The 27,081-nt window shown below is 37.5% G+C and overlaps 3 protein-coding genes across 7 annotated transcripts; all 3 read right to left on the reverse strand.

Annotated features, from left to right (window-relative positions):
- Positions 1 to 2,412: 2,412 nt before the first annotated feature.
- LOC106618582 (uncharacterized) lies at positions 2,413 to 6,482 on the reverse strand. 3 transcript variants are annotated; one of them, XM_014236379.3, is made up of 12 exons: positions 6,224 to 6,482; positions 6,020 to 6,140; positions 5,840 to 5,959; positions 5,584 to 5,774; positions 5,351 to 5,515; positions 4,845 to 4,963; positions 4,252 to 4,402; positions 3,975 to 4,197; positions 3,772 to 3,870; positions 2,988 to 3,702; positions 2,804 to 2,934; positions 2,413 to 2,743 (listed from the first exon to the last, which is right to left on the reverse strand). In XM_014236379.3, the coding sequence occupies exons 1-12, from the start codon at positions 6,333 to 6,335 to the stop codon at positions 2,584 to 2,586; spliced, it is 2,307 nt and encodes a 768-aa protein (XP_014091854.3). In that variant the 5' UTR covers positions 6,336 to 6,482; the 3' UTR covers positions 2,413 to 2,583. The 3 variants fall into 3 exon arrangements, with proteins under 3 accessions (XP_014091854.3, XP_036230475.2, XP_036230474.2); XM_036374582.2 differs by having other exon boundaries at positions 6,199 to 6,315; XM_036374581.2 differs by lacking the exon at positions 3,772 to 3,870.
- A 230-nt stretch (positions 6,483 to 6,712) lies between these two features.
- Positions 6,713 to 10,348, reverse strand: LOC106618585 (uncharacterized). 2 transcript variants are annotated; one of them, XM_014236383.3, is made up of 12 exons: positions 10,067 to 10,348; positions 9,766 to 10,006; positions 9,520 to 9,698; positions 9,295 to 9,459; positions 9,122 to 9,240; positions 8,840 to 8,990; positions 8,640 to 8,779; positions 8,460 to 8,548; positions 8,207 to 8,305; positions 7,408 to 8,143; positions 7,228 to 7,352; positions 6,713 to 7,168 (listed from the first exon to the last, which is right to left on the reverse strand). In XM_014236383.3, exons 1-12 carry the CDS (start codon positions 10,206 to 10,208, stop codon positions 6,826 to 6,828), a joined length of 2,529 nt encoding a protein of 842 aa, XP_014091858.2. In that variant the 5' UTR covers positions 10,209 to 10,348; the 3' UTR covers positions 6,713 to 6,825. The 2 variants fall into 2 exon arrangements, with proteins under 2 accessions (XP_014091858.2, XP_069964755.1); XM_070108654.1 differs by lacking the exon at positions 10,067 to 10,348 and having other exon boundaries at positions 6,987 to 7,168; positions 7,232 to 7,352; positions 9,766 to 10,002.
- Positions 10,349 to 10,404: 56 nt separating this feature from the next.
- Positions 10,405 to 14,169, reverse strand: LOC106626232 (uncharacterized). 2 transcript variants are annotated; one of them, XM_036374584.2, is made up of 11 exons: positions 13,880 to 14,169; positions 13,473 to 13,586; positions 13,229 to 13,416; positions 12,999 to 13,157; positions 12,698 to 12,807; positions 12,478 to 12,601; positions 12,299 to 12,417; positions 12,165 to 12,241; positions 11,986 to 12,096; positions 11,240 to 11,900; positions 10,405 to 11,178 (listed from the first exon to the last, which is right to left on the reverse strand). In XM_036374584.2, the coding sequence occupies exons 1-11, from the start codon at positions 14,110 to 14,112 to the stop codon at positions 10,513 to 10,515; spliced, it is 2,562 nt and encodes an 853-aa protein (XP_036230477.2). In that variant the 5' UTR covers positions 14,113 to 14,169; the 3' UTR covers positions 10,405 to 10,512. The 2 variants fall into 2 exon arrangements, with proteins under 2 accessions (XP_036230477.2, XP_036230476.2); XM_036374583.2 differs by having other exon boundaries at positions 12,478 to 12,622; positions 13,880 to 14,168.
- Positions 14,170 to 27,081: the final 12,912 nt, after the last annotated feature.

Genomic DNA, 27,081 nt, shown 5'->3' on the forward strand with positions numbered 1-27,081 from the left:
CGACATATCGCACTGCAGCGAAGTCGTCCTTGTTTCCACCGAATGCTTTGAGTGTGAAAGTTATCACTCTCTGATATCTCTTGTGCCGGCCGAAATGTTAGTCCCAATCAGTCTTGTCGCGCTTATAAAGCGAAATTATTTTCATATATATATTATAATATATATACTATTTCCATCACCCATCAAATATACTGGCTGGTATTCACAGAGACTTGGCATTCCAAGTGTGACACGAACGAATATACACTAGCTCTCAACTCAACTGGTCTTCAACTAACCATCTTAATCTGTAGTATTGAAATTTTCCAACAACAAGATGCAGTGCAACCAACTAGTTTTGTTAAATTTTCAATTTTTGCAATCTTTCTTATGCAGCGCTGTCTGTTGCCAACAAGAAAATGTCGGCATTGCAATCTAAAGAAACTTATTATGTGCAACAAAACCACGCTGATGAGTCGATGAAATGATTTATATGTTGTGCACATACAAATCTTCCATGACAAAGTGTACCGCAAATAACCTGTGGCATATGCGGCACGGTAGACAGGTCCACTGATTGCGCCGCAAAGTGTGACGTGTTGTGCAGAGCCGCCGACAAGTTGTAGATAGCGGTGATGAGTAGCTGTTTTGAGTTGAAGTGCTCAAGTGTTGAAGTTATGTGCATTATGGGCATGTGCTGTAAGATATATGTATGTGGCAGTTGGGCGGCGTGTTGCGTGTAGCAAATAACACAAGCGAAGTTAAATGCGTGGCAGCAGTTGAAGCGCCCACTCAGATTTGCATGACAGAAGACAGCAATTTGTAGCCGTTTTCAATGCGTTGCGAGTGTGGCAAGCAAGTGTGGCACATGCAGTCTGTGGTGTGCACTTTCGTTGATTACTGCGCTGCCGCGTTTCTTGTATAATTGAATACTGAAATGGGATTTCATTAAAGCCTCTTTTCTTGTGCACCACCATCTACTTCCTTATCTCTTTAACTGGCACTGCTGTTCTTCTATGCAATGCACAAACCTTTTAAAAGCGGAATTGCAATTGCCTTGCTGAGTTCAGTTACCGTTTTTGTATTCGGCATGCCACACATACCGATGCTTAATATTTGTGTAAACATCACAATTCATTAGATTCCCAATAGATATTACCTCTACACGCCGGCCTTTCCTCCCTTAACACGCTGCTTTCCCATATCTACCACGAAATTTTCGTAAATAATGAGAATTTAATTAAATTTGCTTTGCTTTTTTTATATGCAACAGTTGCATGCAACTTTAACTCTGCCGTTGCCTAATTCTTTAGAGATTTAGTGTCTGCGAAAATGATAAATTTTCGTAAAATGTGCACCGTTACCTGGCAGATTTTGCTAACTTCGATAAACTAACTCAACCGCTGCGGCTGGCATGCGTGTTGCATTTAGTATATATTTTAGCCGAGGTGTTAAAATTTATTTTATTTTTTTTATCAGCAACTATTAGTCGGCCATGCTTGTTTAGTAATGATTATAAATTATTGTGCAGGGATTTGTATAGCCATCATAACTGTAAATTTATCATAATGTTGCAGCATGCAAATTGCTGACCTTAAGTTCGTGCCACACAATTTGTTATAATAATTGGTAATAGTTTTTGAATACTAATTTTCTATGAAACATTGGAGATATTAAAAAGGCTCGTATTTAGACGTTTTGAGTTTATTTATAATGTGCCACAGACATTAGGGTGCATTAAATTTTTATTGCGCTAAATTACTTATGCATTTTACACGAACCAGTCTATTTTACGTAATTATCTGTCCGTTTTAAGTTGAATCGGAAATCATCTAAATTCTAGAACTGGTATAAATTGGTATAAACTTGCGAAAGACGGTGAATTGTTTCATATTTTGCCTGGCTATCTCAAATCGCCTTGATTTGGGGCAAAAGAAAGTACAACTTTTGCGAGATAAGTTTTTAGGTCACAATAGTTGCCTAACGTGATATTCTTCCCACCCCCAGTTATTATCTTTAGTATAGCAGAAAAAGTTAGTGAGAGCTGAAGAGAGTAGCGTTGGTCATGTAAAATTTTACCGGGATTTTCGGGACTATCACTATAAATATATTTACTAACAAAGTTATTAAGTAAGTAAGAGAATAGGAGATTTTCTTTAACGCATTTGTTTATTTGAAGGCTTGTTTAGACAAGTCATGACAAGGAAAATAACTCCATCTCGTGACTTTCGAAAAGTCCTTAACTCAGAATTTATTTAAAGAAGTCCATATATCAGTCAGTCAATTTAAAAACAGTCTATGCTAGAATACACGCACTCTCAAGATCTGCTAGATAAGCTGATCTGTTACTAAGGCATAACCGTAGGCTATTAACAACCAATTTTTGTGCTAAATTTGTAGTGTTATGCCGGTTACATTACATTCTCCGCTATATTTAAATTCAATACATCTTATTCCAAAATCGAATTACAAAACAGTTTTACAAAATACATTTAATAAAAGTTGATTTTTTATGAATGATAAAGCACTTTTCGTTCTTTATAGTACCAATCTCTGCTGAACTCCTTTTTAGCCACACTTTCTTACCTCCACCGTCGCAAAATATCAGCGCCGACGTCGACGCTTTAGTTTAGGTGGTTCTATGAACCTAACGCGTGTAGGGCGTTTTACAAAGATCTTTCTGTCACTAGTACCCGTAGAGTCTGCTTGATTTGACCATGAGCCGGGCGAATTGTCGGGCTCGCCATATTCACGTAAACGCATTCTATAGACAATAATTTCGTTAGATCTTAAATTTATGCATATTATTCTTGCATAAACCAACCTGACCAAACTGGAGCTACGAACGACACCGATCGCTGCCTGCTTCTCATAGAGAATGACCAAGCAAATGCAGACAAGTAGTACGATGAAGAGAATGCTGAGTATGCCAAATGCGCCGATGTGAAAACCATGCTGTAAGAGAGTTTAACTAATAAAATATTGTATGTGACATTTGAGAATCTCACCAAGGAGCACTCGATGCACTCGTACATTTCACGTGTTATGCCCAAACTGGCGAAGCGCAGATCTTCACAGCGTGGAAACTGCTCAAACAGCGGTTCAGTTCGGCTCATAAGCTCACGCGCTAGCAACTCACTAATATTTTCGAACTTTTCCTGCAGTAGTTGCTCCAACGTTTGACAGAAATCAGACAACTCTTGCGCCTCACGCAACACACGCTTAATCAGTCGCGTTAGATTGTTGCCCGGTAAATGGGTGCGTAGATTGCCAGACTGCTGCGTGAGCTTGAATATGCTTGCAGCAATGTTGCGTTTGAAGAGTTGTTCGAAAATGTAATCTCTAACCGTATTTAAGTTACAAGCGAGCAGTTCCTGTTGGCTATTTCTGTGCTCAGAACTTGGCTCAGCTATGTTATAGGTGTGCAACGTATTGTATAATTCATACCAGTTTTCCAAGTTCAACTCCTGCCTCACAACTTCAAACATGGCGCCAGATCGGAAGACCTTTTCGAAGAAAGGCAACTTCTGGTTGAGCTCTTGCGTCCACAGTTGTGCTTCTGGCTTGTTGTTGTAGTCGAGTATGCTGCCACAAAAATTGTTTATCGAATAGCTCGCGAGTGAGAGTCTTAGATTGTGCTTGGCGGGTCCTGTAGAACGCACTTGATTATGCAAGCTACAGTAATGAAACTTGGTTACATTGCAGAAATCTTCATTTTCAATGCTGAAATATAAGAAAGATTTATATTTGAATGAATTAGCAATAGGGTAAGTAAATATTTACAGCACTAACATTTCTCTGTGATAATTATAATAGACAACGCCATGCAAAAAGTGCCAGATTGCAAACAAGCAGAGGAATATCAAGCTAACCGAAATGGTGATAATGATGCTGTAAAGTATTCGAAAAGAGTATGCTTTAATAAAAATCTGAGAGCTAAAAGTGTAGCCAAACAATCGAACTTCGGTTGTGTTCGGCGTGCCATATTCACCTACCTCATCAACAAATATCTGGTGATGGTGCGATTCCTCGTGCCAATGACAAAAACTCCAAGGTATACGCAGAGCAAAGCTAGCATCAATAGAGCTGCTATGCAATAGACCGCTTCAAGGTGACTTAGGTTGGGTGACAAAAAGAAGTCTGCGTTTATGATCGTATCGCGATGAAGACGTGCAAGTTGTGTGAACTTTTTCTCATCGAGTGAGGTATATTCCAGCGCTAAGTATTAAAAGGAAATTTAAGTGAGAGCGGAGATATAAGGTAGCTACTTACTTTTCTTTGTCACGGTTGCATTCAGGTCTTTTCCGAGTATGTCAAACTCATTGTACATATTGGTCGTTAAGTTTTCACGCATAGCGTTCAGCGTTGAAGCGAAAAGGACTACTTCCAAGATTGTTATTAAAGTGTTATCGATGTTCAGGAGCTGGGATAGAAATGAAAGAATTAGTGACATTGGAACATAAATAATCGAATTTTAGAAAAACTGATCAATTTGCTAACCTAAAACTATCCGTTACTTATACGTTAAAATTTGGTTAAGTTTGACCAAGTTGAGTAACGGGTGGTAGGAATTACTGTAATTGATCGAACTAACTTGAAATGAGGTTATGTTAGTTTTCAATAGTTTGAGTCACTGCAGCTTAAGTTTATATTATATAAGCTTTTTTGGACTAAATGTGGTTGGGTAGAGATTTACTAATTAACGGAAAACTTTGAGAAATATTTACTCGAGCAATGCTCGCTCTTTGGCCGATAATATAAAACCTTTCAAGTGTTTGCCGACACAAAAATTCTTCTAATAACTGCGTTTCCGAGGGTTTGAAGAATTATAATAATATACTTCGGAAGCAAAATTTTTTCATTACCAGCACAATCTGTTGTTCATTGGCCTTAAATTCGTTGAACAGCAGCGTAGAATAATCATTGAAATTTACGTACTTCATATCCAATAACGTTGTGGTGTTACGATAGAAGAAACGGGAATCTAAGGAAAAGAGAGGAAAGCAATTGTAAAATTACTTAGGATAAATCAGATCGATTCGCTAAAGAAAGTGGCAGCAATGGGTAATTTTATGCTAAAGTACAATAACAGATCTGAGTTCGCAGCTAGATGAAAATGCTGTGCTGAGTATTAGATACGTTCTAATACTAATACTAATTTATCTCTCTTTGAAGAAATATTTGGAGTCCACCAGTAAAGAAAAAAAAATAATAATAATTATAGAATAATGATTTACACCTATATTTGTCTGAGTTTGTATTTGAATCGAATAGATACTTTAATGATCTGCTAACTTCATAAAAGATAGCAGTGGTAGACAGATTGCGGTTTCAAGTACGAATAAACTAGTTTCTAAAGGTCTTCACTTACGATCACTTAGTTGCATGACGTCCGCTATAAGATTATGGAGCTCCGCCTGCATTTTTTGTATGAGCGGTATTAGATCTAAACTTTTAATGGAAAGTTTTCCCAAAATACTGCGTTCACCCTTTTGTATGACCTTCGGAGCAACGGTCTCCATTTGTGTAGCTAAATCTACAGATGGCAGAAATTAAGAATAATGAAAATAATTTTATATATAGCATTCGGAAAATAATACTTACTTTTTGAAAAATTCTTCACTTCACTTCTTATGTGATCCAAGTGTTGCACGGACAATGGCTCAACTTGGAGAGGTGGAATATATTTTTCGAAAAATCCGCTAAGGCGCAAATTTTCAACATTGGCATCTGCAGTGCCGTTATGTAGAGTTTCTGTGGAGGTATAAGACTCAAATGCAAGCCACAGAAAAAAGCTGTGCAATCGAAATATAAGTTGTTATTTAGTTTGAAACTGTAGGTAAAGGAAAATAGCACGTACATGTATGGCAAAACTAGAAAGAAGAGTGTAATAGAGAGCGTTAAACGCAAGTAACGCTCAAATGAATTTTCGGCACGATAAGTTTTCTGATGCACGCACTCGTAAATAAACCAGGTTAGGCTAAAAGTAATTAGCTTGCATAAGTGAGGAATGAAAGATTATTTTTGTTACTTGACACACCCTAATACAGTCATAATTATGGAGGTGCAAAGAAAACCGATTAAAGCGGGAAACTCTCGGAGTTCATTTTGCCAATCCGAATGTAGGAGTAAACGCGCGAATCCATGACAGTCAAAATATCCTGCGGCAAATAATGGTTGTGTTAGTAGCGTTAAGCATTGTATGGTATACACACATACATATCTAGTAACTATTTTAACAAACCTTCCATTAACTCCTGCGGTATACGCATGGAGTAAAAAGACGCTGACGCATTGACAACTTTACCCACGATTTCGGGCAGTGGACATTGAAAGACGTCGCTGGTTATATTCATTAATTATTTAAGGCGCTCAGTGCGCATTACTTTCAAAAACAGATTTTATATTTTTTATAGTTTCTTCAATTTAACACGATATTTTTTAAGTTTTTCTATAAAAATAACTTTCAACGCGAAATTTAGCTCTTAAATCTATAAAATATTTTTTTTACAAAACTAATAAATTTTTTTCATATTTGAAAGAATATTTTGACAGTATAAATGACTGATTTGATATAAAAAAAACAGTGTTGGAGAGAAAGTAAATTTCTTAGGTCTTGTCCACAGTATAATATTGTCTTTTGCTGCATCAGTGACTTCTTAAGCTTAAAAAAAAGGAAGCAAAAATGTTTGGTTTGGAGTCTTCGGACCGATTAAAGTTTTATGACTGTTACTATATTTGCGAAACATAAGCAATTTCGCGTTATTTATTTTAGAACATATATAAGTACATATCTGGGTCTTAAACTAGACAGCCACCAATTTACTGTTGGAGTAATCTTTTTCGTTAAGCAAGCTCAGCCTCGCTGGATTCCTCGGACGTTGTAGTACTACTGCTTACTTTGACCTCTGCTGTTGGTGTTACGCTCGGCGCCGAACTAAAAATCGAATAAATTAAATCTCTAATTTTCGCTGTACTGGAACGCTGTGCACTTGACACCTTATTCGTATCGCTAGACGTTGATGGCGTCTTAAAGGTGACATGTGCTCTTCTGAGCCGCGAGCCAAATTTATCTCGCCAATTGCTTTGCGGTGGACTCGGTTCGTTTACGGGTTCATTGACCGGGCCAGCGTCACTGGCTGCCGTTGTGCTGCTGGTATGCGATGTACTGTCATCGGGTGGTGTTGATCTATATAGCATGGGTAGAAATTATATTAATATTATTTTCAAGTTTTAAGTCCAACTTACCTACTACTTGCGCCACTTTGTGTCGAATAGGGATATCTGTCGTAAAGGTATGCGAGCAGCATGCAGATGATCAGTATCGGAAAGAGTAGTATGAGTATGCTGAAAGCGCCAATCCAGAAACCGTGCTGTAAAATGTTTACAGTTTATAACTTGCCAAATTTAGTTCAAACCATACTTTACCAAACAACTCTCAATGCATTCGTACAGCTGTCGCGGTATACCCACACTTGACAATTTGAAATCTCTACAAGTCGGCATAAAGCCGACATGACTCGTATATAACATCATTTCCAAATCATAATCCATTAGAAGCTGCTTCATTTCATTATTGAGCAATTCCTTAAACTCCAACTCGAAGTAATCATGCAATATACGCATCTCGTTGAGACATTTCCGCAGGAGAGTACTCAAATTTACCGCCGGCAGTTGTGCGGCAAGGCGTTCCGCTTTCTTTGATAGTACGTTTACATTATTAACTATATTCTTCGCAATTAACGTTTCGAAGACGTGCGTTTTCATTAAATTCAAGTTGCACGCCAGCATTCGCTCGTAATACGCAAAGTTATTGCCCCTGGTCGCCTCGGCCACAGTGTATATGTGCGTGCTCAGCTGTTCACAGGCCGTATACCAATTTTCCAAATTCATCTCTTGTTTCACAACATTAAACATGTGGCCCGAGTTGAAGACGGTTCCACTGCTATCCGCATACTGCAACATTTGCAGAATATTCGAAATCCCCGCGACGCTAGGTAAGGTTGTACGAAGTGCCTCGAAAACACGCTGATTTTGAAGTTGCATAGCATTGTATATCTCTGCATCTGGGCCAAAAGCGCTCTCAGCGAATAAACTGAGAATTCTATTTTGAGCATCGCAATATGATTTGGAGCTCAAGCCGCAGGGGTTATCCAGTGTGGTACTTTTTAGAGAAATTTATATATGTAAGTACTTTCTTTTTTTGCTCAAGCAGACAGCTACTTACGTATCTTGCCTGAAATTGAAAAACGATGTACCCAGAAAGAAGCTTAGACTTGCTATTAGACAGAGCACTATGGACGTAATACAGATGAAAACAACGATACTGCAATGAAATGATTAAGCAAGCACATTATGTTAACTTGTGTTGGTGGAAAATATGTGTTCGATTTTAAAGTCTTTGATTTTTTCAAGAATATTAATTGATCGGTATGTTGGTATAGTATTGCTCGGCACTTAAACTGAACAATCTCACTCACCTCACAAGAATATATTTTTTCTTCTTGAAGCGCATGAAGACCGCATGATACACGGCATAACATAGTTGCATCCAGCATAGGACAGATATCTGTGAAATTATTATATTATGGTTATTATTATTATATAGATACTGAAGAAGTCTGATTTTGGAAAGCTTTCACCATGTCTGCTATACTCACCATTATAGCGATGATTAGAAAAAATAATTGATATGAATAGATATCATTTGGTAAATGTATCATAACATCTCGTGGTACTTCTGTTCGAAGTTTCTTTACTGCCTTGATAATTTCCAAATAATTGGCATTCATTTCAGTTACTGTAATACGTTCGAAAAATATGCAACTTGATTCACGTTTTCATTAAATCATTAATTCACCTTTTTCCGCCCACATATTTGTGAACACCGATTCGTAATAATTGTGTAAGTCCTTTAAGCTTTTCGCAAAAGCTTGCGACAAACTTGGCAACTCTATTGACATGGCAACAATGTCTTTTATGTTGGATAATACGCGCTCGATATTGAGTAGCTGAGAAGAGAGAAATCAAATGAGCTAAAGTTTTTGTTGTGATGAGTGGTAAAACTATATTATAAGTTTTCTCTCTGTTATAGACATTTGAGAGTACTTATGATGAAACTTTGTATTTGTATTGTATTTACCGCATCAATTTTGTATTCATTTCCGTTGAGCTCATTGTAAACAAGATTCATATAAGTTGCGTCCGATATATTGCTCATAAGCAAAAATGTCGTGGTATTCCGATAGAAAAATCTCGTAACTGCAAAAATTTCTAGTACTTGAAAAGTATCATAGCCCTATTAATCGATCTTACGGTCTGTTAACTGCATAATGTCTGCCAGTAAGGTCTGCATATCCTTGCGTATGTCCTCTATGATTGGCTGTATAACTAGGCTGTCTGAGTAGATGTCCATGAGATTACTACCAGCGGGGTTCTTTACTATTTCCGGCGCTGAGGAATTGAGGCTGGTTAACATTTCTGCAATAAATGTATAAAACTTAATACTGTAATTTTATAGCTTTTGATCTAAATACTTACCGTCAGCCAACTTTTTCATAAAGTCTTGTACGACTTCGATATTTTCCGTCGATATATGATCGATGACATCTAAAGTCTGATCGTAGAGTATTTTCACCATATTAACATTATTCTCTGGTTCGCGATAACTTCTCGTCGGATGATTTTGATAAGAGGTATAAGTAAACCATATAAAAAAGCTAAACACAAAATAGGGAAACAAGTCCTATTTGTTAAGGTATACTTGTGCATATAAAGCACAGTCACCTGTAAAGAATTTTCAGTAAAAAGAGCAATGTCGAGAGTATATAGCGCCATGAAGGTACGGGAGCTCTCTCAAAGCGTCGCGCTCTCTTTGGCCGAAATTGAAAGATGCACCAGATCAGGCATAAAATTGGCAGTAGCGCTACATAAATGAGAACTCCAATCAACCAAGGAAACTGTGCAATATAATCACGCCAATCGTTGTTAAGCAGCTTGTAGCCCAAGCCTGTGCAGTTCATGTATTCTATAAATAGATTAGATTAGAATGTAAAGTTCAGAACTTCAGCACTGCTTGAATACATGCCTTGTGTGAGACTTCTTGGCAGGCTTAAAGATTCTTTGGTCGCAAAAGCCTGTATGATGGCCCGTATCGAGATGGGCAGTCCACAGATGTCCACGCTTGTATAGGGGACAACTGGCAATGTTTTGAATTCAGATAATTTCATTATAGGCAACTGGCTATTTACACACAATTTTGAAACTTCGTTAGTAAAATGTTTTTGCAATTAGATCTTTAAAACAAAAAAAAAAAGGTTTAGATAATAGGGTTTGTGTAAAGTTTCTTTCAAAAAAAAAAAAAACAATATAATTTTCAAAATACACGCCAATTTTTAAGAAAATGATAGTTCATAGTAGAAAATATTTGAAGTACATATTTGACTTTTTATTACGAAAGAAATATCTAAATGACAGCTACGACGATAACAAATAATATGGGTGTTCTAAATAACAAATTACAAAATTTCATAATTATTTCTTTTCCAATTTGCGCGGCGGTGGATATGTGACTAACGGTTGACGATCCTTGGGTCCTTGGAAAACCATTACGGTTACTGTTTTGTCATTTGTTCTGCCACCACCTACTAATTGCGCTTCTGCACCGACGCAGCTCGTTTGTGTTCTGCTGCGACAAGGCAAGGGCAAAATAACGCCATCTTTTCGATTGCTACCGCACATCTGTGTTGAGTTCTGTTGACAGGTTGTTGCACACATCTGTGGTGAATTTCGTTGACAACTTCCTGCACTCATCTGCGCCGAGCTCTGTTGACAGTTTGTTGGATATATCGTCGATGGATTCTGTTGACAGCCAAAAGCACCCATCACTGGCGGTATAAAGTTTACGGTATTAATGAGCGGTATACCGTGCTGCGCTCCAGCACAGTTTGCACCCGTTTGGGGACGTTGCGATATGATTTCGCTATTTATATGTAGAGCACAATCTTTGCCATCCATTGTAGATTGCGCAAGAGTTTCTGCAGCTGCTACTGGAGCATGTAAACACCCGTCTGGTTTCGGTGGTTGAGGGCAACCAAAAATGGGTGGTCCGCGTTTATAGAGTTTGTATAGCAAAAGGCTAAGTAACATCGCAAAAAATAGTGTGAATACTAACAAGGCACTGCCGATAGCGTAGATCATCTGGAAAGGTTGCAAAGCTTATTATTTCAAGCTAATAACTGTATTGGCAAACATCTAATACCAGTAAATCTTCCAGACAACCGCATTTTGACGACTGATTCGTTGCACTACGTTGACTGGAGTAGCAGGGTGCGGACCGATGTAAAGTATTGCTGTTTTTTCTCAAATTTTTATCCAACTTTTCACGCAATGTAGCCAAAAAATTGTCTTTCGACAGCGCATAAAATTTTTCGAAAACAACCAACTCATTTTGAGCACTTTCTAAAATTTTTATAAAACTCTCATAACCATTCTTCTGTGCATGCTTCTTGAACTTGCTAAGCACTTCGTAAAATTCTGTAGCGATAGGTATAAATACTTTGTCATACAAATCTATCTTGAGGGCATTTGATATAGAATTCAGTTTGCATGAGAATATATCTGTGTCAGTTGTATGCTCTTTGATGTAACTTTCGTAGCTCGAATAGTTTTCCTTAATTATGAGACCTTGTACGTCGTTTTCGTACCACTTCTCTTGCGGCAAATCCTCTACATAATTTTGGTTATTCGTGTAATTGTTTTGAAAAGTATTTGACCTTGGTAGCATGCGCTCGACTTTCGTTAAAATATTATCACGCATTTGCTCAGCGGCAGACAGCTCGTTGTTTTCAAAGTCGAAAGCTTCATTGGCATCGATATTATCAATTGGATCACAGCGCCGAGACTCAGCGGTGCGATAAGATCTTCCGATTTGAATTGCCGAAAAGAAGTGAAGGTAAAGCATTAATTAATATTGAAATAATTATTTAAAAGTAAGATCATCCATACCGAAAACCACTCTGATGACAAATTCCTGTATGCAACACCATGGTGGGCAGAAAATGTAGGACTGTTAAAAAGGCTAGTATAGGTATGGTCAATATATTGAGAAAAAGAAAGCTGAAAGATAAAATTACAGTTATATAGTAATCATGACAGACAATATTCATATGTTGTAGTATACACACATTTTAAGCATGCAAATGGCTCGCGCGTAGTAACGGCAAATGCCGAATCCGAGTGCCATAAGTAAAATGTAAGCAAGCTGTGGTGAGTGAAAACTTAGCAGCAAATTTAGAATATTTTATTGCTATATACTCACGGCAGCTGTTGCAAAAAACATAGTCATCGCTACATACAGAATAGGACTAAGGATTTTTGGATTTTCCGTCGATGATCTATCGTACATGTATTTCTTTGGAAGTTGCCGTAAACTGGGCGCTAGCAAAGTAATAAGAAATATATGTAATAAATTATTTTAGTACTTTGACTTTGACTTACTCGCGAATAAACTGTTTTCACTCACAGCTGCGGTCGCTGTACTGTCAGCTATCGATTTTTGTAGATGTGAGATATTCTCATATGACTTCAATAAGTACTCCAAATATTCATATGCGTGCAAGTACTGCGAGTAGACTGCATTTAACTATTTTTCAAGAACAATTTAGCGTGATTTTAGCTCAAACTGTATTGATTTTTCACTGAAAATCTAACCACTTACATGCCGCACATTTATACGCTCTGTTTTCAGCATTGTGCTTTCTATTAAGGACGCATTATTGACGTTTGCTTGTAGAAATACGAAGGCTTCTCGCAAAACTATGCGCAGTACTGTAAAATTTAACAAAACGAATTAAATAACTGGCGAAAAATATATTATAAATTTGGTGAGAATTACAGGAATTTATTGCTTTGTGAGTGAAAAAGTGATATCTCCTAAAAGTATGCATGCATAGATTGCTTAAGCGCGATCTCATTACGCTGGTTATGTAGGCAATGCATTATTTATAACTTTTACTTACAATCATCCATTTCCAAGCCGAGTATTACCAACTCATAAGCGAAGTCTTTTAATAACTTGAGAGAAGTTGAATAAAAATCTCGATTACTATATAAATATTTGAGTTGTTCAAAGTCCTTCTGCTCATTTTGGGCTATTATTTGCTGCCAATTAGCGAATTCTGGAGAAGAAATAAAAATTTAAGCACAAAATTGAAATAAAATATTTTATCTAGGTTGACTAAAAACTTACCTTTACTTATCGTTATATTGGTTTCTATAGAAAGTTGTGTGGGACTAGCTTCATATTCAGTTTGAGTCAAAAAATTTGCATGCTCATCGTCCAATGCTGATGATCTAGCTGTATCCATTAATTTTTTCGAATCGTCTTTGGTTCTGCGTAGCAAATAATTCGTGCGAAAAGTCAAATACAAACCAATTCTGTAAGATAAATAGTACATTATGGCATTCTATAAATTTGAATACAAAATATGTACGCAAGTGGCAACAATAATAGCAACAACATGAGCGTGGTAAAGCACAGACAGCAACGATGGCTCTTCTTTTTAGATTTTTGTAGACCTCTGACAGTACAGCATAGCCAAAAGAGCCTGGAAAATATTTGTTAAATAATAATAATTGATATCGGCTAAGTGTTAATATTAGTATTATAAAAAGAAACAAATTTATATTTTTGGAAATTGTCGAAAATTTTCGAAACGCTGTAAAATGTTCATTATTGCTTAATACAAGGTGCAAGGAACCATTCAATAAATTAGTAATAATCATTAGAAATTTTCGGAGCGATTCACAGTCAGTTAGTTGCCTATGTACTTGTATTGAAGCTTTATACAAACTTTTCAATAATGAAGTATTTTTTTATGAAAATCACAAATTTTCTCACCAAATAAGCGTCGTGAACCCCGCAATGACTAATAATGCGATCAGCAATGGAAACTTCGCCAGCAACTCAAACCAATCATGCTTTGCGACACGCGGTCCAAAGTCACCATTCTCAACATAACCCTCTGGTAGCTCTGTCAGCGCAAATGCATTGAAAGCCCAACCGGAGAGGCGCATAAAAAACTTCGCTACACCACAATCGTCGTCATAATGATATTCGGGATAAAAAACCATACTTTTTTACGCGCAAATTTTTACTATTCTTCAAAAGCTTTTTTTTAGAAAACGAACACAAATTTGAAAGTAATATAAAAATGTTTGTAAACAAATTTCAAATGCAAAAATTTTGTTACGAATTACAATTTGATTGCATAATGTAAAAAGGAATGTAGTTGCCATGTAGGTAAAAAAAAAAAATGTGAAATCAGCTTGTGTAAAGAATATTTCAGTAGTAAAAATGGTTCGGCTTTAGAATAACGTCTCAAAATTTTGGTAATAAAATGGGTATGGGTAGAGAAGATTCTCCAGATCACGAATATATATAGATATATCCGTAATAACATTTGTGTATCTATTAGATCTTAAATAAAATAAAATTACTATAATCAGGTAAAAAAAAAAGAGTTTTGAGCGTTTCGTTTGACCTGCGAGCTATTCTCAGTTTCAACAGATCTATTATAGTCTTCTTCATTAAACCATAATAGATGTGATAGATCTGGGATGGTCTTATAAAAAATAAGACTAAGTAGCAATATATTTGTAGTACCTGGCAAACCAAGAGCTTCTCGGAAGTTTTTGCTTCCCAGCTTAGACAAGCGCTTACAGTCTTAAAAAGGTCTTTACTAGTAATAAGGTTTTGATATAAACAAACAAATGCGGGTTAGCGTGGTGACTATGTTTTGTACTTCAAGTTGCTTCAGCATTTTATTAGAATTGAAATAAAACTTGCTTGCAGACACTGAAGACCACAATCAAGCTCTTCTGTGTTTGTGTTTCACCTGATTACTGGTAAGAAGTGCTAATAAAACACTACAACATCTCAGAAGTGAAGGCATCACTTCAAATTATTTAAAATTCAAAATACCCCCAAAATCCCCAAATCAATTCTAAATAATAACTTATAGTAAGTAAAAAAAATTAATCAGATTGCGAGGAGATTGTCTCCACCTACTAACACACATGCATAAACAGAGCACCATGTATCACACAATCGCTCTAGTTTCCATAATTATAGCTTACGGTCTATATGCATATGCTGCGTTTTGCCAGAAGTTCAACTTATGCGACCGCTCTCTTGCCAAAGACACACCGTCTGAGCTTAAAATATCGAAACTGCACTATAATTATCCGACTTGCTACTTATATTATAATTTCCGGTCAAGCGCTGGATTTTATGCGAAAATTGAAAATTATACAGCAGAAAGACGAAAGATTTTTTGTTTTTGTTATTTTTATTTGCTTTGTTGCATTTGTATTGTTGCTGCCTGCCAAACGTTTACCGCTTGGTTCTACAGCTGTGTCCGTTGGCAATTGCACGCTTGGCATGAGCCAGCACAGCGCCGCTTAAGCGAGCGCGCCCACTTCGCACGCCCCGACGCGGTGTAGTTAAGCGCAATGTGGCAGCAACAATGACATTCGACGGTTCATTGCTTCTGCGTTGAGGTTAACGAACAATTGACTGGTCAATGGGGCGGCAGACTGGCTGCTTCTGATGTTTGTGTCGATTCACTATCGGCGCATTGATACTTTTCTAGCTGCCGAGTGGTACAAGCATGTTGTAAAATAGTGAAAAAAAAAATCGCAGAATTTGCACGTTGCAAGCAATTGCAATAAAGTATTGGGTGGATGTGGTCAACTGGAAGTGCGATAGATTGCAGGCGACTCCGAAAATCCATTACAGTTCAATAGCTAACACGCCCACACACATGCCATATACCACATGCCACATTCGCTGCCATGTTTGCATATTCGCATAGAACCGCATATTGCTGCTGATGTTGTGTGTCTGATTTCCAGCTGGTGCTGCATTGTTATGCCGCACTAACGGCAAGCGCAGGGAATTGGCAGCAACGCATGCAGACCATCAGTCGTCACCGGTGCTCGTCATTGGCAGCAGCACCACCTTGTGCAAAAATGCGTTCTTCATCCTCTCGACCTGGTTTGTTTGTGCGCATGCGCGCTTAACTCGTCAAACAATCGTCAGCACAGACACGCCATTGCATTGGCTATACCTCGCTATTGTTCTTGTTGTGTCTTTGTCAGTTTTTGCTCTTGTTAGACTTGTGCGGATATATTATTGTTTTTGCTGTTATTGTTCCCGTGGTTGTTGCTGTTGCTGTTGCTGTTACTGTTGTTTGCAGTTGTGTTGAGTTGATTAGACTTGTTCACTGACTTTCCCAAACCACCTTTCGACTTAAAGTCAATAAAAATAGATACGCTGTGCGTCCAGCGGTCAGTCGCGCTGATTGCTGTTTGTGAATGATTTGCGGTGACCACCGTTGTGATGTTGCCAGATCAGATGTAAGTAACTCTCTTTGCCTGAGTGTAATTAAGTCCTTATGGAGTGAACATAGCGGTCCTATGGCATTAACATAGATCACGTCTTCGAAATTTAACGTTCTGCGCACTTTGAGACCACTAATAGTGTTTAATTCAGATGGAAGCCTTGTTTTGAGAAATGCTGCTGTGTAGACAGTCTTTGGCCGGATAAAATCTGCAATCGTTCGTGTTACGTCGAACCAACTGTCGTGGTCAATATGGCCGACTATCTATTACTCATATATCTATACTCCTTTTGAGTGGGTTTCCACTTTTTATCTGTGACTTTTGGCGTCAGTTTAATCAGTTTGGTTAGGTTATGACGGTAGAAAAGTTTACATGCCAAAATTCATTTTAAGAGGGAGGAAACTAGGTAGTCTAAGTTTGGCAAAGTCCGCATTTTTCATGATCTGAACCTCTGCTGTTATCACGCCTATTTATACTCCATATAAACATAACTCCACATGAATGGAAACGCGAGCCAAGTACAAAATGCTTTAAAAATTACCTTCTCAGAGCTCGAGAATTAAGAAAAATGATATTTCCAGGTTATAAGGTTTTCCCTTCATACAAATAAATAGTTATAAAGACTCTGACTAGCGAAATGAAGAGGAAAGCAGCTTCGACACGTGGGCCTGCACTAAGTGGGTCACAGAATGAGCACGGAAGCATCCACTAACAATATGAAGAACAATTTTGCTTTCATATTCAAAGACTCTGGCAACTCTTGCTCCAACAACTTTTTCGCCTACCCACTACCAGTCAACAAACAGCGAAAATGTTGTTAACAACTGGTTAACTGACCGTCATGCACACTACAACACACATACACATATACACATACATATATTTATATAGACAATGCCATGCTTGGCGCTCGTAATCACTGTCGTTATAGCCAGTTGTTGCTGTTGTCACATTGTTAAGTGGATTTTCGTCGCCCATGAGTGGTGGCGTAGTTTTCATATTTATTTTTGATGTGATTTAGATTCGTTTAGACAGGTGAAAGGCTAAATTGTCAATTTGCAAAATGCAGTCAGCGGGACGACCAAACTAGTCAGCGAGCGCGCACAGGCAACAGTAAATAGAGAATAGAGTAAAAAAGCAACAACTACTAGGTGTAATTGCAGTGCAGCTTAAAAGTGGGTCGTCGCTCTTACACACACACACACACACACACACTTACTTTTATAACAGTGGTTGTTGCACGCCACCATAATATCATTGTTGTTGCTATCGCGCTACGCTAGCGCTGTTGCTTTACTATCACCAAACAGCGACTAGTCGCTACCTTGCGCTTGAGTGAGTGACTTGTTCCACCTTCAACACGATATGAGGCGAGAAAAAAAATGCCCGCAAACAACCGTCAGCAACAGTTAGTTACCCACTTCCTCTGCCTGTCTGTCTACTAGTCTAACAGACAAACACACACAAACATACAGTGATGTGCTTGCAACCCACTCTGCCTGTTACCCAGCCAGCCCGACTGGTTGACGATTGGCTGTCAGTGTTAGGCGGCATTGTGTTGTCGTCGTTAAGTGGCAGAGTTGCCAATAAAAAACAAAGCAACTAAAAAATCACCGAAATGTGCAGTCGCATAAAAAATAGTTTATTCCCGTTAATAATTCAGCAATTTCTTGTTGCACACTCCACCTACAGCGCATTACCGTTGTTATTTGTTGTTGTTGTTTTTTATTTTCCGCTCGTTCGATGCATCACAAATTGGAAATTTATGAAAATGAGTTAGTTGCTCATTTTGCGCTTATAGTCTACTGTCTGCCAGGCTCTCGTTTCAGTTCGCGTTGCTGCTGTTGTTGCATGTGTATTGGATATTTTTTGCTAATTTTCATTTATATTGAAAGAGAAATTGATTTCTGATTTTTCGTTTACCGAAGTGGAGCAATTTGGGTTTCCTTGGTTTTTTTTTTGTTTTTGTTTTTTTGCATATTGGTCCCAGTGACCTGGAAAGCAGATAAGCCAATTTACAAAGTGGAAAAGTTAAATATTTATAATTCTTAGTAGGTGAAATGCATGTGGACGAGTTGCAAGCATTTGTGGTTCAAGTAGTTTGTATGTACAAAGAATGTTCAGCAGGGATTACAGCGCAAAAGTAGACTTAGGCCATTAAAGTAATTACGATGCAGTTTAAAGGCTTTTTAGGTTAGACTGAGAAATCGCATATGCTTGATCTAATGTTCTTGTAAGTCACAATTGATCAAAACGCATAATATCTTTGAGTTTCATAGGGGTGTAAGAGCAATTGATTCCGCTCTACTCTTAATCGAATAACTTGCTATGCTCTATAATATGAAAATTCCCAGAATCAACAAGGCTGGTAATAGTCTTTAGATTGCAAAAACCCGTTATCTTATTTGTAGCACTGTCTGGTGAAAAGTCTTTTTAGTAATAATCTTATTGAAAAAAGCACTCTACTCTCACTTCCATAACTTATAACCAAACAATTTTAGTAGCTTCAATATTGGCCAGCACCGAAACTATAATTCTCTTCACAAATACAAAAATTTTCCATACAAGTACTGTATTTTGCGCGATCAGTTTGTACGGCAGCTATATGCTATAGTGGTCAGATATCGGTGGCTCCGACTTATGAGCAACTTCTTGGGGAAAAAGGACGGAGGCAATATTTCAGATCGATATCTTGAAAACTGAGGGATTAGTTCACATATACACACACAGATGGATTGACCGACAGACGTATATGGCTAAATCGACTCAGCTTATCAGCCTGATCACTTATATACATATGTATTTTTGAGGGTCTCCGAGGTTTCCTTCTGGGCAAATTTAAAATACCTTGTTCAGGGTAAAGAAAAAAATTTGATATAATTGTGTAATCTGTCTTCGGTAACATGCATAGTACTTTGGAAAATATTTACTTAGGGCTTAATAGTTATGAGAAGAATTATCGAAGAACCCTTTAACAAAATAAGGTTAGAGTGTTATTTATTAAATAAAACATTAAACCTGTTGAGAAATTTAGATGTGCGTGCGTGACGAGCGAAATCGATTTTTACTATCCTCTAACAGGCTTTGACACAAAATATGTAGTTCGGGTGTCGAGCGTTGCTCTTTATACAAGACGGATCCTGTAATTTACTGTCAGTGCTTTAACTTTTCATTATCATTTCTTTAAATTTCATAAAAATAGTGAGTGTGAGAACTGATCGCAGCATACTTCTGCACTCTACTAAATGTGTGCATGCAAATTAACTGTCTTTGTAGCTAAATGGTGCCTTCATGGCAGCACACATATATGCATTTTACTAACACATGTACACACATGTGAGTGTGTTTGTGCAGTTTTTATGCAAATTCCTCTTTGTAGATTGCTCTTACCTTTGCTTTACGCTTCTGAACTACTTTAAATTGCATCGTTTAATTTTTCCACTCAATTTAAGAAGCTATAGTTGCATATTACTTGGTACTTTGCCACTACTTGTAGCCTTTATTGCATAACACACACACCCACACATGCATTGCACTCATATATCTTCAATAACGCCTTTGTTGCAACATAAGGACATAAAATTAAGCACGACGCATCTTCATGCCCCAATCCGCTCCCTTTCATCAGCGCGGTGACAAAGTGAGGCAGTGAGTGCAAAATATATAGTTTGCTGCGAATCTGCAGAGTAGAGGCGAGCTGAGCAGTGAAGCGCTGCTACTGTCATTTATGTACGCTTCCTACAGCCCAGCTGCTCGTGCTTGTTTTTTGCGAATTTTCTGAATTTTATATATATTCAACTTTCGCTGAAGTGTCCTTGCTTTGTGTGGCTCAAGTGTCTGTCTGTCGGTTAATATACTTGCATGCGAAAAAGATACGCTGCGCATGTGCATGTTTGTGTGTGTGTGCTTTTCATATGCATGTGGCTGCTAGTAAATTAAGCTATCAAGTGACGCCAACTGACGAAGTGCTCTCGGGTGGAGTGCGGCAGGAGCGTCTCCTTGTGGCAGTGTAGCAGCTTCCAGTAGCCGGTTCTCAGTGCGACATTTCCGTATGGACAACGCAACTAGCCGAAACTGCCCACCATTCCGTTAGCGAGCTGATAAGTAACAACAATAAAAACAACAGCGACATTGTTAAGCTGCATGTGTGCGGTCTGGGCAGTCTGGCAACACTTTAATATTCTCAGGGTGTAAAGTAATTACAAACGGTAGCTCTGAGCTACTAAAATTTCAAGTGGAAGGAACACTTTTTCTATAAGCGAAATTAAGTTGAGAAATGCGTCTGTATGTGTGAGCACTATAAGCAAATGTGCGTTGTTGTGGCAGCAGGTGCGCAAAGGCAATGCCAAAAAGAACACAAATAAGCGAGTATATAAAATTTTAAATATCGGGTGTGTCAAAAGGGTTGTAATGGGGCAAACTAGATGACATTTGTATTTAATTGTGATAAATTTCTGAAAATATTGATGCTGAAGTTGTGTTAGGGCTTAAAGAATTGTAAAAAGGTCAAATATAGACGAAGGCAAACTACCGAATCAAATAGGATTATATAGAATTATTGCTATATATAACTTTTTTACTAAAAAAAAATCATCCGACTTGTTTGTTGTCTCCCTAAATGTATCAATAATTGCATTTAAGATAAATAAAGCTTTGCTTGTGTTCTGTTAAAACTAGTGTCGACTTTTTTGCTTTCGCTTTTCTTCCAAAAAGACTAGTGATCTGTATGTGCTTTTATCATAAAATTAGTGTTGATTTATTCCTAGATGACCAGACAGTAGGTAGGCTTAAATGATCATACATTCTTTCCCAGCTCATTAGCTCTAACAAATTGTTTATACAATCGACCTTAATATCATGAAATTTGCACCTACCCAACCAAGACTTTGAATCTGATTTCTGGCACAATTTATTTTCAAATTATTATACCAGCATGTGAATTAGGTAACTTTTTCTGTCTTCTGTGCTTATTGTTCTGCATTTTATATAATAAATTTCAAGCTTCAAAATAACAACATATGTACTTGTATATAGTCTTTGGTCAAAAATTACTTGCTTCGTTCAGTTAGAGAATCACACTTGTTAGAGTATAATAGTGCGATCGGTATAAATGCTTGGTTTTTTATAACATTTGTCACGCTCTCTTCTCACAAACATTTATAAAAGCAATAAAAGCTCAGTACTTTCATATAATAATAGTGCGTCTCTAATATACAACAGCTCTTTAATTCTCATGCAGTCTAAATAGATCTAGAATTCATTAAAATAATATTAAATTTAATAATAATATTTTCGCCAATATTTCTCACCACTCCTTTTATACAACCCATTAAAGATGAGTTCAATAAATTGCTATAAAACTCCAGCAAATACTTTTACGCTTGAGAAACTATCCAGCAACGCTTTGACAAAATCTCAGCTATCACAGAGCGTTTTTTTTCAACACTCGGCTTTCATTAACGCATATTTATGCATTATTTATTATTTTTAGGTAATTCAAGTAGTTTGTCAACCTACTGCATTGTATCCCAATCGTAATGTTTTCATATTATATGTTTAAGCAAAATTTTTTATAAATTTTTTTTTCTGAAGCTGTAATTTAATACTTTCTGTGTGCAGCAAAGCATATCCTTAAGGTAGCTCAATTGCACTGCTTCACTGTCGCAGTCCGGCTACCTGCTGCTTGGCCGCTTATATTCATCGAGGAGCTACATACAAGTAAATGAAGAAGAGGAAGAGGCAGTAGCAAAAACACAACAATTATAAATTTTTGCAGTTGACAAAATGTGCATGTAACCACCCTCTTCAGCGCTTATCGTCTTAAACGTTCCTTCCTGATTTCGGTTTTGCTACCGTAGCTGTCATTGTCAGGCTGGTGCGTGTGTATGTATAGACACATATGTGTGTGTGTATGTATGATATGTAGGTCCGTTTTGATTGCTACTGCGACCACGTAAGATGTGAGAAACATTTTCTGGTGTGTCAAATTATTTTGAAGTGTTTGGACAGTTTTTATTGCAAGCAATCAAGCAGCCAAACAAATTTCTAAAACCAAACATTTGCCATTAAAGAACAATGCATATGCCCTGAAGGGTATTTGATATCTGCACACACGCCTTCGACTACATTTGATTCAAATTGTGGGCATAACATTGCATATCGAATTTATTTTTGATTGATTTGTACGCGCTGCGCTGGGGAAAGTGAGGCGTCACCCTTGCAATTTCGCATATGTCAATCGTTTTTGGGGTTTCCTGCACTTCGCTGCGGGTTTTCATGAGTACTCACATGTCATATGTAATAACTTCCGTTTTCACATTTTTTTCATATGTTTTTTTTTATACTACAATATACATTTCGTTCTTGTTCGTGTAGAAAACCACCGCAACGAAATGGTGTAACATTTCAGTCATAACAAATAATCAAATTGTTACATAAACAATGGTTTTGATATGTGAAAATTTTGTATTTGCTTATTTTATTAATAGAAAGCTAAAATATTAGTGGAGAGTTGGTCGATAATTATTTTTTGAGTAGAGTAACTATGGAAGGACTTGCAATAAAGAGATCTAAGCGCAGCGAATTTAATTTATTTTTGGTTGTCGAATAGAGAGTTATGAGAGTTATAATGAATATAGATATTTCGCCTCATTGCAACCCTGGAAGACTCTTACGCTTAGTACATCAGATTTAAATTAAGTTATTCTTCACAAAAATGCCGTAAAAACTACAGAAAGAGACAAAGCTATGCCATTTGTTGTCTCTAAAATATTTTACTCTTATAACAATTAGGGTCTACGCCAGAATCTTCAGAAGAAGTTGTAAAGCTGGTCCTCCAACGGAAATGTAAAGGGAATTTTTTTGATTTCGGAGATACATTCTCTTTCCATCGCCTTTTATTCGCCCTATTTGTGTAGTTATTGCCAACTGTGGATTTTTAGAGCAGCTCCTTAAGAAAGAAGAGAGCAGCTCCTCTTGATTTTCTACTGCGACATAAACCTGTTTATTCTTAGAACAAATCTCTTGCGTTTATAAAGAGAAGGTTCTCGGTACCAAAATATACTTAGAAAAGATGGCCGTGTACCCGAGCGTTGGCTGAATGGTTAAGGTTGTTTATAGAGTACTTGTTCGCTCACTAACATGAAGAACAAGCAAAGGCTGTGAGGACGAGTGAGGAACCCTTCCGTCAATGTACATGTATACCTCTTTGGAACAATTTAGGAAGTTATTGAAAATGAGTACATTTAAAAAATACTTATTTTCAATATTATGGAATACTAGGCTATCGCAGTCAGTTCTTCTAAGAATTTTTACCTAATCTCAATTTTTACTACCTTCTGATAATCTTGAAGAATATGTGAGGATCGCAGAACCTCAAACTGTACCAAGTGAACTCTGTACAGTGAAGTTATTATTATTGTGCAGAAAACTTACGCATTTTGCTGAGGCATGACTGGTACGACTCGTACAAGTATAACAACACTTTGCAAAATTTCGCTCAGTGCTCCGACTCATTTACACAACTCACTTGAAACGTGAAACAAATCTGCATAAATATGTGCAATTACATGCCCAGAGATTCCATAAATTCATACAAATATGAACCAGGTCAAGCTCAAGCGCACAACGAGAGTGCCACAGTGTGGTCGAAAAAAGTGGTACCACAAGATATATGCAGATAACGCCACATACATATGCATGCACAATCACAGTGAGTTGCTTAGCAGCGTTGCAATGGAAATTGCAGGCAAAAAATGATAAAAGCGTAAAAATATCTGCTGCAACCAAGAGCTAAAGGTGGGGTTAATGCAGTGCGCCATGTGGAGGGTTAAAAGAACGAGAGCGCAAATATAGATACTCGCATATACAGACGTTACGAAGACTTTTTAACGCTGTCACTTACAAGAAATCACTACACCGTGTTAACAAGCTTAAAAACAACAACTACAACAGCAACAAGACGAACGACAACGACAATAATTGCAACGTAACTGGCAACAAAAACAATTGCTGAAATTGCAAGCAGTTAGACAACTGACAGCGGCAACGGCAACGGCAACAGCAGCTAAGTAACCATGAACAAGTGCAGTCAAGCCAAAGCAGCTAGCTGCCCCAAAAGTGGCAGCACAGCAAGGTGAGGCACATACTTACAAAGTGCATGTGTATGTGTGTATGTATAAGTGGCAGCAAGTGCAACTATGCGCCGAGATATCTTCACTGACATGCTGCTCGCCATTCCCAAACGAGCGTGCACAGGCTGAAGGAGCTGTGGCGCGGTGGCAAACATGCATATAAAGCCCCAGCCGTTGCTCATATCTAATGGGCTGCGTCGCTGCCTCACCTGTACCGTACTTACACCAATTAGTGTTTGACATTTCGTTAGAAAAAATTGGAGCAAAGCGTAGAACAAGCAAATCAACGGCGATATGAGGGAAATAAATGTGAAATAGGCATAAGAAATATTTTCTTTTACACACGTATGTGTATATGTATGTATATGTATGTGAGTGTGTAAAGAAGTCAGCCAGTGTGCAGTTGCACACACACATAGATACATGCTGCATATTTAATTATAATTGTGCCGCGTGCGGCAGTGAGCTGCACTTCAATGGTTCGGCAGTTGCATGCAGTCGCCATGGAAATGAGTCTTAAACGGAGCTCGAGCGCTGACTTTCGAATGCATTACTGCCAAAGTGTGTTAGGTACAAAAAGTTGTCTATTTATTTGCTGCACCGTTGGTTAACTGAGTTGGAAGTGTTTAGCTCATAGCAATGCTGACGAGCTGACAGGCGGACTATCTACCAGCTTGCTTGGTTGGCTCGCTGAGACACTTGTCAAGCCTGAACTTGCACTTACAACTCGAGAGTGACATGGAATTTATATACAAGCAGTTATACTGTTGCATATAGCTGAATTCTGTACGAGATAATTAGAATAAAAATAAATTGAGTGCACTGGAAATTGTTGTGGAGAAATGCAACAGAGGCTGGCATAATGAAGATGACACCAAAATTTTGAATAATTTTGTAGGGAAGATTTTAGTAATGAATTGGAAAGAGGACATGCTAACCGTTGTAATATACAATTGCAGTTATATTTAGTAATTCAAGTAGAAAAGTTGCCGAACTGGCACTTCTAAAATAATTTCCCAAGGGTCTAGATATAAAACGTAAAATAACGAAAGTAGTAAAATATTTAAGGTATTTTTAAGCAAACAATTTTTTTTTTAATTCGCTTCTAATGCTTACTTTACTAATAAGTATTACTAATATTTAATTTTGCATTAAAAATTGATTACAATTGCAGTTTTGGCCTTGAACTCTACCTGCACAGCTGTGCGTGTGCGCAATCGCTCATTATTGTGAACTATTCAACTGTAAACACACATGAGTGCTTCCAACAGCAAAAGCAAAGAAGTTTCATGCCACAATTAGCTCGCTCATATCAACCAAATTTCGAATGCAAAAATAATTATAGCCACTATTTAAAAGAAAAAAAAATATTTTTTTTGCCGCTCCTAATTATTTTTACTGTTTTTTAAAGAATATCAAATAACGATGCATTTTCGATTTAGAGATTGCTTTAAGTGTAGCTGAATGACAAGCATGTGATAATTTGTCGCTTAAAATAGTACCTGTGGGTCTCTAGCTGTCTAGCTCTCTAGCCTTCTAATGATGAGACGGCTCCTTGTTGCACTACTACAGCTTATTCGGTCGCAATACGCGTAATTACTTATAATAGATCTGTGACTTTAGGTTCGCTCTAAATTAAATAACACGAAATTACGAACCAACACACTTCCTCAGCAATATGACTGTATACTGATTCTATTAAAATATTCTGCGGGTAAATTATGGGCTTTGACTATATCACATAACACTTTGTACTCGGTACCCACGCTACTACCAGCGCTGTTCTATGAGCATATATTCTGGCGATCGAATTATCAATAGGTTTTTTTCTTATGAATTTTCTTCGATTAAAAATACGGTAGAATCAAGCATCTGCGAGTTTTTCTAAAAAATGATCATGCACAACCTCGCTATGCCACCGAAATAATGTGTATCATATTTTCTAATGTCGATCACCTCTCAGTAAGCAATGACAAGCCTCTTTCTTTATTCTGTCGTGAAAAACTTCTTACAAACTTCAGCTTCCTACATTCAGCATCTTATAAAAAATTTACTTTATTATTTCGTCGTCAATAATTCAAGTCACTCGTAAAGCTGTCGGTAAAAGTTGTCTGATTTTCATTTCATATATTGCAACCAACAAAAAATGTGCATCAACTATTCAAAAGCAGTATTATTTGTTGCAACTTTTCAGCAATATTGATGGTGCAGCAACTCGTAAAGCAGTGGACCGTGCAACATGAACTTGCACAACAAATTTAACGCGTCGGCCAACACCAACATGCAAAAACCCAAATCGCGGTGCTTTTATAGTATGTTTTTGTTGTTGTTGCGGTGTTGCTAAAAATTCATAAATTTTTGTTGCATGCGCCGAAACCGAAATATATGCGACACAGGTGCAATTGCGTACAGAACGCAATTATATATATTTTTTTTGGAATTTTCAATACAGCTCTGTTACACACATGCGCGCAACACACCACCAGTCGGTCTGCATCACTGTATTTTGCATAATTTATTCAAATGAGTAGCATGCGAAAATGTGTAGCAAGTTGCACAATTACTG

The sequence above is a fragment of the Bactrocera oleae genome, chromosome 4 (genome assembly GCF_042242935.1).
Source record: "Bactrocera oleae isolate idBacOlea1 chromosome 4, idBacOlea1, whole genome shotgun sequence".
NCBI lineage: Eukaryota > Metazoa > Arthropoda > Insecta > Diptera > Tephritidae > Bactrocera > Bactrocera oleae.